We start from the raw sequence: 12,249 nt of genomic DNA on the forward strand, positions 1-12,249 counted from the left end.
CATCCTCTGTCAGTTGTTAAAAGTTCTCAAACCTCTTTCACTGGAGGAAGTTTGGTTGATGATACTTAGTGCCTTTCACTGGCAAGTCCTCACTTTGTAGGAGGCTGTATCCAGATGCCTATTAATAAATTGTTAACTTCTGAGTTTAAGAAAGTTTGTTAACCATCAGCATGGACTGGAGTGTCTGAGATGAGGATTCCTTTCAAAATGCTGTTCTGTGCAGAATTAGCAGCTTGTCTCCTTTTCTGCACCATGCTACAGCATGAGAAACTGGTGGGTGGACTACTATTACAAAAATATTGTACATTTAAAACAGAGTAATCAAATTATAGAATCCTGAAAGGTTTGATGAAATTCAGATAAATTCAGTCTTTGAAGCAGAACTTCTGACCTCATATAACCTATTAACAGTCTGGGTTGGGTTCATTATGAAAATTACTTTTTTCCCTAGACTTATTCAAAACTGTAGCTGTGACTTTTTATTGAAAGCCTTTACAGAATTGTTGTGTAACTTGCTGTATTTTCAAACGTTTCTAGAGAAATTACACTCCTTGGACTATAAAGCGTTCCAGGTGCAATGGCAGATCCCATCCGCTGGGCCCGATACCGCTGGCGGCGACTGATACCAGCAGAGGGCGGAGAATGCAGCAGCAACAATTCAAGTAGCAAGTGCTATCAATCATCAAAAACTACTGGCAAACATAGGATAGTAATACCCTGTTTGGGACATTTTAAAGAAGAGTATGAAAAATTATCAAAACTGTACATGAACAACAAAATACGGACTACTAGGTATACTTTATTGACTTTTTTACCACGGAATTTATTTGAACAATTTCACAGGTAAGGAACTCCTTTGTGATTGTGGTAGTTCGTCTGAAGCTGAATCCTTCTATTTAAACATTTGTGTGTGTTAGTATATATTAAAAAAATATTCCTCCAGCTGACCTATCACTTCTGAAAGATACATCTTATATGGCCAAAGTTTTTTGAGCATCATCATTGTTGAGCTAATCCTTTTCTCCTTAGCTTACGTACTTTCTGCTTATTCTGTTCTTTGGACTATTGAACTATTCCTTGCTCTTGGAGCACTGCCACACACCAATCGACAGTAGGATTTTCAGCTTATTTCCTGCAAATGTTTTTTTCCCCTTCCGTTGTCTTTCTGTCTTGCCAGTTTTTTTCATCTTCCTTCTGCTTGGAGAACTGCTGATCTGTCAGACTGCACATGGAGGTTACAGGACGGCTTCCTTTTTAAAACATGTCATCTTCTCTAAGAGATGATAAAATTAATTTTAAAGAACCTGGAAATTTGAGAGTGCAAAGTTCACCAGTGCCTCACTATGGAAAACATGTGCTTGGAGGACAGTTTTGGAAATACAGGAGATTTCTCAGTTTTTACATTATCTGATCATGTATGTTAAACAACTGTGTGGCTAAGTAATCTGTTGACTGGAGAGTGAAAACAGAGTTCTGGATAGTTATTCCTTAAATTGCAGGTGAAGAAAAGATAAATCACTGATAACTTAAATGTCTATATAGCATGAAGTGGGGAAAAAAGGACCATTGCCTGTTAAATGGTTAAAACACAGTTAAATCCTGTGTTTTCTCTTTGTTTCAGAGTTGCCAATTTATATTTCCTATTTCTGGTTGTCCTAAATTGGGTTCCTCTGGTTGAAGCTTTCCAAAAAGAAATTACAATGTTACCTCTGATAGGGGTTCTGACAATTATTGCAGTGAAAGATGGTCTAGAAGATTACTCAAAGTACAAAATGGATAAACAGATAAACAACTTAGTAACCAAGGTATATAGCAGGTAAGAGACAAGAGTGTTTGTGGTTTTTTGTTATTATTAGATTATGACCATCGTATGAAAGAATTGGTGATAACTTTTGCTTACCTTCTGGATACTTAGAAGCATAAAATAATGTAATTTGGAAAAGGTCTCTGCAAGTGATTTAGTCTTAACCCCCTGCTCAAAGCAGTGCTATTTAGATCAGTTCACTCAGACTAATTGCAACTCGATCACCAGTTTTGTTAAATGGCTATCATATTAGTGTAAAATCGTCAAAAAAAGAAATTGCTTGAGGCAAATGAGGTCATGAGTGTGTTTGTATGTTATTAACCAAGGTACATTGACTAGTTAAGCATTATTGTACATAGCATTTGTTTTGAAAGGTATATTTTTAATTCTTCTAAAATGGCTTCATGGAAATCGAACGGCTGCTAGTTTATCATTTATTAATGGCATCATGTTGTACTCATAGTGCAATACCATTTTCCCAAAGAGAACAAGGTCGTTTTCTATGTGAGTGCATCACACAGTTTAGTATGAGTGTTACCATCTGTATTGCACTGTGCAGGACTGCAGTGTTACATACTGTGGGTGCAAGTCAGCCAGGGAGTCTGCTAGGCAGTTACTATCATGGATGATAAAAAGACAGGAATGCATCATATTCTAAACCACCAAAAAACTTCTCTAAGTATGTGTATGAGTGCTGCCCATGTAATTATTTTTCCTTTATACCTGTCATAAAAGGATATTCCAAGACATAAAATACAAAGATATAGGAAGCATAGTGAATGTTTTTTTTTCTTTCTTGCATGCTCAGTTTCCATGTGGGAAAACAAGTATTTGAAAAAATGTCACTTTTGATATGTTGTAGGAGCCATCACAAATAGCACCTGTAAGTTTTTTCTCAGTTTCAGCTTATGCATTTGTAAAAAAATCACTATTCTTCTATGTATTACAGGAGAGAGAAGAAATACATAGATGAGTGCTGGAAAAATGTCAATGTTGGGGACTTTGTCCGGCTTTCACGTAATGAAATCATTCCTGCTGACATGGTGCTGTTATATTCTAGTGATCCAGATGGGATCTGTTACATTGAAACGGCAGGCCTTGATGGAGAAACCAATCTAAAGCAGAGACAGGTGGTGAGAGGATATTCCGAACAGGTGAAAATTGTGCTTTTCTAGTGGTGTAAGAAGGCTGATATGACAGGTGGTAAACTAAAAAAATCCAAACAACTCAGCCCTCTAGAGTGCCTAATTCATGGTAGCTCAGTAATCCCCATCTGAAAATCAATGTACTAGGTAACACAGTTCTAATTTGTTGCTTGAATAGTTTTGGAGCAAATCTTTGCAGGTTCACATAGCCCAGAGAAAGACAGATCTATTTCAAGTGATGAAAACCAGCAAAATTAACAATTTAGGTAAACCTCAAGCAGTTACTTATGGTGCATACATATCATGGGTGAGAAATTGGAGTTTTTTAGATGGGATTTCTTTGCTATATGAAGACCTAGAGAGCAGAGCAGATACTATGCTTTTCACCCTTTCTTCACATTGCAAGCACTTCGTTACTCCTATATAATATTTTTATATTATGCCTAGCAGCCAGAATGCTGGAGGCTGGTAACAAAAAAGGCAATATTAAAAGATTAAAGAATCCTGATGTTTCTGTAATCTTCCATTCTGCTGCTGAAACACCATGCTTAAAACAACAGCAGGGAGCTTTAGTGTTGTCCATAACAACAGACAGTTTAGTCCTCTGGAGATAAAATTTCCGGAACTGCCTCTGAGTATATAGCAGGGGTGAGGAAGTGAGAAGTTGACTCTAAGTGCCATTACTTAGTGCATGTGGTAATGCCAGAGGTGTGATGTGTTATCCATGAACAAGGCTGTTTCTTATCCCCTAGCAGTCACATGCTTGCTTTTATTTTTACTTCTGTTTTTATTTTTTTATTTAATCTTAAAACAGGAAGGCAGGAAGGACTGTTTGATCCTTTTTTATATACATATTATTACATAAAGCAAAATTCTAATGGTTCTTCAGGCTTACAGCATACTGAGGTGGCCCAATTCTCATATCAGCTCCTGCTACCAAGGTGTGCTTTGAGTTCCATTCAAGAAAGAGACTGATTTCTTTATTTTCAAAAGTCTTCTCTTTTGTACCAGGAAACATAGGAAAACTTCTCAAGAAATAACATGCAAAGGCTTCTACTCTCAGTATTTGCTTTGCCAAAATTACTATTATAATGAAAAAATATAGCAAACAAGCGTATAGTCCAGGAAGATCTGAGTGTCCATATCAAGACACCTGCTTTTGGACATAGTTTTTGTAACTTCTGTTTTATGCTGGCAGAATGTAGATAGCTGTGTTCACTATAGATTACACCCAGAGTTTCAGTACTTGCTTTTTCAAGGTATATTTCAAGAAGCAATAGATAATTCCATGTTTCCAGACAGTAGAAGAAAATAACTGACTGCTTTCACTTTGAGAGTAGCTCTTATTTGGGTAATCAGTGTGCAGTGCAAAATCCTTGTGAAGCATCAGTCAAGTATTCTGTCTATAACATCTTACAGAAATGTTTTACCTCCAATGAGAAGGGTCAGTTAACAGGTCTTTCACAGTTATCTAAATTTGCAGAGTCTGAATGTATCTGCTTGGCAAAGGCTGTGTTCATATTTACTTCAGGTAAATACAGAGCAACAAATCAATACAGCAAAACATAGCAAAAATGTATTTCAATCAAGCTAACAAAGTACTTATAACAATATGATGTCTTTTGAGTTTCAAATTCTACTTACAGGACTGTGTTTTAAGTTCACAGTAGCTGTTCTGCCAGTGTGAAGTCATCCAGCTTCACGCTGCCTTCTCAGAGACTTAGTAATGTAATTATGTCTTTATGTGTAAAGATGTAATTATGTCAAAGAACTATTCAGTATCACCTGTGAGTTAGAGAATTATGCTTGGGAGTCTGAAATCTTAAATTGTTGATTGGGGTTTTTTAAAAAGAGTAGAACAAATGACTTTTCAAAGAGTTAGTGGCAGGTACTCAGCTTGGAAATGACTCAGTTATACCAGAGGCAAGCCTGTGTTATACTAGAGACTAGAAGCGTATGCCATTAAATGAAATTAAGTTGCAATAGCAGGTAATTCCAAAGATGAGGCTTTTGGCTTTTCTCTTACTTCTTGTCATGTTTCATTCTTATTAATACAGGAAATTTGTTTCAATTGACTTTTCACTGAAGAGCTCAGCTGCTTTTTGTTTGCAATATGTAGTTCTGGTCTTTGATAACAGCCCTATCCCTTTCTTTGGTACTTTTAAGTATCAAACATCATTGCAAAGCTCTACCGGCTCGCTTTATGTTAGCATGGAAGCCATCCTGGTCATGGTATTGGGGAAAAAAAATCCGTTTGCAAGAAATTCTGCTTGCAGAAAAGACACTGTCTCTTCTTTTTGTTTTTTCATTATCATATAATGAGAAATCTCTGCCTTTCAGATGTTCTTACTGCTTTTGCATTTTTTTCTTCCTCCTCATCCTTCTATCCATTTTTTTCCTTTCCTGTGTTCTCAAAATATCAGCAATTGAAGTGATACTTGACAATGTCTAATATTTACTAGGAAGTCCTATGGTGTGTAATTCTGATTTATTATATCTAAATCTGGGTAGGAGACCATCAACACCGCCAGCAACCTACAGTTTAGAGGCTGAATTGTTAGATAATAGTATCTGAACCTCTAAATTTACAATGTTTTTAAGTTCTATCATGCTTTGACTGAGGTCTCTGTTTTTTTTTTTCCCTTCCCATGGTTTTAGGTCTCTGAAATTGATCCAGAAGAATTTTCCAGTAGAATTGAGTGTGAAAGTCCTAACAATGACCTCAGTTGTTTCCGAGGCTTTGTGTAAGTAGGTGTCTCTTGGTGTCTCTTTAAACTATTGTAATTTGCTCTGGCATTCTTACTAATTTTAGGAGATCTTGTAATATTTGCTTTAAGAAATAATGGTATGGATGGAGGTCAGTTTGCACCACTGCGCTTCTGAGTGCAGCGCAACACACAGATCCAGAAGGTTTTTCTGAGCAGCAGATGGGGCACTGATGCTTTTTATTTTGTATTAAATATTTTCAACATCTTAGTTCAGGCTGTTTTGCAAACTTCATACTTGAAATAGCTGTTTTAAATCTACTCTTCATAACATATGGTATCTATAGTATTTGATCTGGACCATGGCCTGACTGCAAGCTGCTTTGCTTAAAATTGGAAATCAGAAGGACTGGCTCCTACTCTGATTTGTTTTGTGTAACCTTCAGTCAGTTGATCAAACTCCATTTGACCAGTGTGCCTATCTCTGTCTTTTCTTCTGTCTGGTTTTATGTTATGAGTTTCCTTCATGGTTAAGGTTGGAAGGGACCTTTAGGGACTAGATGATCATTAAGGTCCCTTCCAACCCCAGCCATCCTATGATTTTGTGATACTTACATGTTTGTGGCTTTTGACAGATAATAGGAAAACAAAATACTGTTTTATGGGGTAACCTGTTTTCAAGTTTTGAGAGTTAGAATGTCTTTATTTTTCCCTTTGTACACTGACACATTAGATAGTTGAGAATAAAACTAAATATAAATCTTAGCCTCTGAGGAAGCACCTTGACAAAGAGTAGGCCTAGCTGCACTGGAAGTATACCTCTGGATTGATGATGCTCAGATTTTATATTCTTTTCAAATATTTTCTGATGCTGCTAATCCAAATAGGATATGGTTTCAGATTTCTATTATTTGTCTTGGATCCCTTTTCAGTAGTGTTGCATACTTCTCATATGCCAGATGACAAATGCTCAGCTTACAAATGCAAGAAAAAAATTGTAATGGAGTGCCCACATGTTCTGATTTTCAAGAATGATCTGCTTTCATGTTGCTCCATTCATTTGAAAAGTCCTATCAGACGTGTCAGGATGGCAGTCAGTGACTTGCATCTTCTTTGGGAAAGCTGTTCCTAATGGTTTTGCAAAGCCTGGTTGGTAATTGCTGGATTCCTACAGCTGACATGAGGTGCTTTTTTTTTTACAGTGAGCATTCAAACATGGATCGAGTGGGTCTTAGCAAGGAAAACTTACTGCTCCGAGGATGCACAGTAAGAAACACAGAAGCTGTGGTAGGCATAGTGGTATATGCAGGTTAGTGAACTGCCCTGGCTTTCACAGTCTGCCTTGCAAACAAGATAGTTGTATGTCCTAAGAAACAGTATTGTAAAAAGGGGAATTGGGAGAGTAAAAGCTTGAATCCAGCAGAAGGCAGCCTTAGCTAGAAATGTTAAGAATGCATATCTGGGTTAAGTTTTTTTCTGTTTTCACAGTAAAAACTGATCCCTCTGATTATTCCTGGAAGGGCAGATCTGTTGTGTGTAAACAGGTCCTAATCCTCAGCTTGTTAGTTGCAGTGGTAAACTAAATTTTGAAATACATGTGGAAATGCATGACTTGCTTAGGACTTTTTTCTTAACCAAAACTGAAGCTAGTGCTGTTCTTCTAGTTCTGCTCTACAATTTGCAGAAAGGACAGAAGTTTTTACACTTATCAATATGATGTATACAGCCAAATAGTTCTAACACAAGTGTAGGGTTTTGTAGAAGAATGATGTTTTTTCTATAGGAAAGAATATTAGTGAATATAGTTAATGTAAGCTAATAAAAGTTAATGTATACAGGACAGATTTTGATTTAACTTGTTCAGTTTTCTTTAGGACAGAATTCATGTATTGTAGGAGAATATGATTTGCTCGTATTTATAATGGCTGTTCAAATATTAGTTAATAGAAATATTCTGTTTCCCAAAGCTTTAGAATATAAAGCACTTGCAGTTGTGATACCTGTTATTAGAGAATTTCAATCTCCTTTTTGGCTGCAGGTCATGAAACCAAAGCTATGCTGAATAACAGCGGCCCTCATTATAAGCGCAGTAAATTGGAAAGAAAAGTGAACACTGATATTCTTTGGTGTGTTCTGCTTCTACTTTTGATGTGTTTAACTGGTGCAGTAGGTAAGTGAGAATCACTCAGATTCCTGCTATTTTCCTCTCTCAGCCTACAATGGTTAGTGTTTTATTTTGGGGCTGATTTTGTCAGTCTTCATCCATATGTAATTTCCTGAAAGTTGGGAGTTCTGTGAGGTTTAAGTTCATGTTGTCATGTTTGATCTGGAGTGTGGTTAAAAAGTGTGTTTCTGATGTGAGTCTTTGGGTCTAGAACCTGTTTCTCCATTCGATTTATCTTTTTTCTTGCTTACTGTTCTGCAAAACTCCTACTTTCTCTTAGGATTTTTCAGGTAACATGAGATGCATGTACACAGACCTAGAGTGACTGAAGCTGTACTGACTTGATATTTTAGGGATTTATTAAATTATTAACTTGACTAAATCTAAACAGACTGACTTTTCTGACAGATCATAAAGGTGTTTAAAATATGTTAAAAAATATTAAAATATGTTAAAAATATGTTTAATAAAACTTCTTCAGATTACACTTTAAAATTATGACATGATTATGTGTTCACTAGTAGACTAAAACCTGGACAAACAAGGATAACAAAATTAATTGCCAGAGGGCTTTTATGGAGGGGAAAAAAACTGTTTGTGAAGTGTAGTTAATAATTCTTTGTTTCTGAGGTGTGCTGTATAGATGCTGTTGATAAAAGGCATGTAAGGTATTTCTTCATGTATGTATTGATCCTTGGGACTCCTGTTTGGAAAAAGCCCAAGATATAAAATTGTAGTTTAAAAGCTTAGAAAGAACTGCAGAGTATAAGAGCTAATACAGCAACCCTGAGCTGTGATACACTTTAAATGAAACTGATTGACTTTATCTTGTTCTTGTTTTCAAGGTCATGGAATTTGGTTAAGTAGGTATTCAGAAGTACTTTTTTTTAACATCCCTGGGCCAGATGGGAAATTGAGTCCTCCAACATTAGCAGGCTTCTATATGTTCTGGACAATGATCATTTTATTACAGGTAACTGGTGTGCTTTGAACATGGTCATATTCTAATCTCATTTGTACCCTTGAAGTGGCTCTTCTGCTTCGGTAGAGCTACTTCATGTTTGTAACTGGCCAGAGACTTTGGTTTTATTTAATCCCTATATTTTTTATTTTGGTAGGTCTTGATCCCTGTTTCTCTCTATGTTTCTATTGAGATTGTCAAATTGGGACAAATTTATTTAATACAGAATGACATTGATTTTTACCATGAGAAAACAGACTCAACTATTCAGTGTCGAGCACTAAATATTGCTGAAGACCTTGGCCAGATTCAGTATATTTTCTCTGACAAGACTGGAACCCTCACTGAAAATAAGATGGTTTTTCGGAGATGCACCATTGCAGGACAGGAGTATTGCCATGAGGAAAATGGTAAGACACTAAACCTTTGTTCACCTGGATCATTTTTCCAACATATTTGATACCATGAACTAAATATTCTTTACTCATTGTGGAAGGAAGTCATGCTTACTTGGTTTTGTTTCTCACTATGGAATATTCAGAACCCAGAACACCGGAAAATTGCCTGTCTACTGTTTCCTCTCTTTTTTTTTTTTTCTCTCCAGCTAGAGTGCCAATGCTTACCTAGCATTTCAAGCTTTAAACATTCTGTTGACTGTCCTAGCAGTGTACCACCTTTATGTAGTATATGTTAAGACTCCATTTTGACGTAGTTCTGCTCTTGAGGATATAGTAACCCAAATTAAATGCATGCTTAACAGTATTATTACATTATTTAAGTAATTTTAAGGTACAAGTTAGTCAGATGACTGTTGTACATAGCATTTGTTGTCTTACTTAGATCTTACACAGCTGCTTATTATTAGCCAAAGAGTCAAGAAGCAGTAGTAACGATTAGTTGCTGTCATATTGTCTAAAAGTGTAGGATCTTTCCATATGTATTTCATGGGAATCAACTTGAAGTCTTCTGGGAGCTGGGAGAAGATACAGCTCGAGACATAAGAGAAAACTGGGCAGAGTGATGTGAATTACTTAATTAGCCATTCTGTTAATTATATAAAACCACAAAGTATTTATTATCATAACCACGTGTATGTACTAGTGTCTGCAGACATTTGCTCTTTTGCTAGTGAAAAACGCAAATATTCCGTATGAGATCAAGGGTTAGGTGCTGATGATTGGTAGACATGTGAGGCACAGCTGTGTAGTAAACCCTTTTTGTGGTTTTGATAGGTTTGCTGCTAGATACAACTGCTCACTGCAAGCAAAAGGCACACTGCTGGCCACAGTATTGAATTGTTCAGGCCTTCTTTTGTTGTGTCACAAGACCAGATTTTACAGACAAATTTTACAGACAAATTTTACAGCCATTTCTGCACAAATATTTTTTTAATTGTTATGATGAGGGTTCCCAGATGCTTCTTTGTCTTTGTACGGGGAAAAATGACAACAGCAAAGTGAGAAAAAATGTTTAAGTTTTGAACTTGATGAATTAACAACTTAAATAAAAAGCACATATTTTCAAAGCATTTCCTAAATCAAGGAAAACTTCAGAAAAGAAACCAGAGTGGTGTGAGTGATGCAGCTGTGGTTGATTCAGATCTCAGTGTGCCATGGAAAGTATGCCTCCACATGCTTCTGCTAATAGTTCATATAAAGTTATCTTCCAAAATTATTAGTGTGTTGATTATGTACATAATTGCTTCCTCCTGTGGCCTGTCTTTTCCCTGGAGAGTAAACATGCATTTCTTCCTAAAAAATTAGAAATTGTATGAGCCCTGAAAATCAGTTTGAAAAACATTGGAGGTCTTGTTTTTTAGCCCTAGTTTATATTTGTTTACATGCATAGAGCTGCTGTTTGCAAGGCTCTTACTACGTATGGTAGGAGTTGCAGTGGAACATGTCTTTTATATAGAAGCTGCCTCATCTGAACATACATTTCTATGTTTGTATCTGCATTTCCCAGGGTAAAGGGATGCCTGTAATTCAGTGTAATCCTCTAAAGGGATGCCCCCAGGCAGTGTTCTGTCTAAAGTGAGGTGTGCTTCTTTGACCATTGCAATAGAGCAGTGTGGTGTTGTAAGAGATGCCACATTTTACTTCAGACAGAGCATGCAGCTTCTTCACAGCCTGGAAGCAGAGCAGAATGGGCATGTGTTGTCCAAGCCTGCCTCTACAAACACATACTAAGTCATTGCTGCTGCTTTCTAGTAAAAGGTATCAGTGCCTCATGTGGGATTTTGTATTTGGTAGTTGTGGAGAGTCACAGTCTGTTATGTTTCCACTTACCTGTTTTTTAAAAGAGCTATGTTACTAATTTCATGTTGATATCAGGAAGATGGCCTGCCAAAGTGTATGTCCTGGTCTCTCTGTTTCATTGGACTCATCAGAATAGCAGGATGGGTGACAGGATTCTTTCATTTGTGTTGCAGAAAGAGAAGACAGTAGAAAATACAAGACTCACAAATTACATAATAAACCTATTTCCATCTCACTTAGAGCAACAGACCTGGGGACTGACATATGGATAGGTTTTCTGTTTGCATAAAACAGAATGATATCCCACTTTTCCCTTCTTTCCTGTGCAGTTGGTACCACCTGAAATAAAGAAATAGGAAATTAGTGGTGTTGCTGAACATGTCTGCAATGTATGTTGAAGCTGTTTTTTTGCTAGTGTGCCATTGCTTGTATTCAGACTTCAATGAAATAAATAGGCAACACACAGCTTTCAGAACAGTTTTTCTATGATGTCTGTGGATTTTAGGCACTGAAGTGCTGGTGTATGTTCATGGAATGCTGTTGTCACAGTGAGAGGTAAAACTTGAAAGCTGAATAGTGTTCATAGTTCCATAACTTTCCAGAGATTTCAACTTCTGGCATGTGGTCAAACACTCTCAGTACTCCAGTGCAAATACTTGGATATGTTCTTAATCAAGCACATGATAGCATAGGAGTGTTTCCATTTGCTACAGAGAATCTTTACGCCATTGATTTATGGAGAAGAACAGAACTGCATTTACATCTCTGGCACAAAGGTGTTACACATGTCCAGACAAAGTTTCATTATTGAAACTTGCTTTTCAATTAAAAATTCTGAAAATGTGTGACTTTTTGTGAGGACATGTCCAATAGACAGAGTTTGAACGAGTTCCTGCTAGCAGCTGTATATATGAAACCCCTGACATACAATCCTGATCCATCGTAACATAATGCAGAGAAAACTCAGCAGAAGTCTGGTCCTGTTTTCTGGCCTAAAGCAGAATTGTTGCTATTATTCTTTATTAAATTATTTGTCTTATTTCTTCAGAACCTCCACAAAAGTTCTATTCATTGCTTTCTCAGGCATTCCATTCTGATATGTTCCTCATCTCTGACAAGGTTTGGTTGATACTTAGCCTGAGTCCATCTTGCCACAATACTGAGCCATTGTGTCTTCTGATAGCCACAGTGTTCACAGAAAACAGGCTATTT

General features: G+C 36.7%; 1 protein-coding gene across 1 annotated transcript in view; it reads left to right on the forward strand.

The window, feature by feature from the left end:
- The first annotated feature begins 520 nt into the window (after positions 1 to 520).
- Positions 521 to 12,249, forward strand: part of ATP10D (ATPase phospholipid transporting 10D (putative)) — a 31,222-nt gene continuing 19,493 nt past the window's right edge. Inside the window, exons 1-8 of the mRNA XM_077782832.1 lie at positions 521 to 843; positions 1,622 to 1,816; positions 2,754 to 2,958; positions 5,608 to 5,693; positions 6,857 to 6,963; positions 7,693 to 7,824; positions 8,664 to 8,791; positions 8,937 to 9,189. Coding sequence (XP_077638958.1) covers positions 578 to 843; positions 1,622 to 1,816; positions 2,754 to 2,958; positions 5,608 to 5,693; positions 6,857 to 6,963; positions 7,693 to 7,824; positions 8,664 to 8,791; positions 8,937 to 9,189 — 1,372 coding nt within the window. The 5' untranslated portion in view covers positions 521 to 577. The remainder of the gene's footprint in view (positions 844 to 1,621; positions 1,817 to 2,753; positions 2,959 to 5,607; positions 5,694 to 6,856; positions 6,964 to 7,692; positions 7,825 to 8,663; positions 8,792 to 8,936; positions 9,190 to 12,249) is intronic.

This window comes from Lonchura striata, chromosome 4, assembly GCF_046129695.1.
Source record: "Lonchura striata isolate bLonStr1 chromosome 4, bLonStr1.mat, whole genome shotgun sequence".
Classification (NCBI taxonomy): Eukaryota; Metazoa; Chordata; class Aves; order Passeriformes; family Estrildidae; genus Lonchura; species Lonchura striata.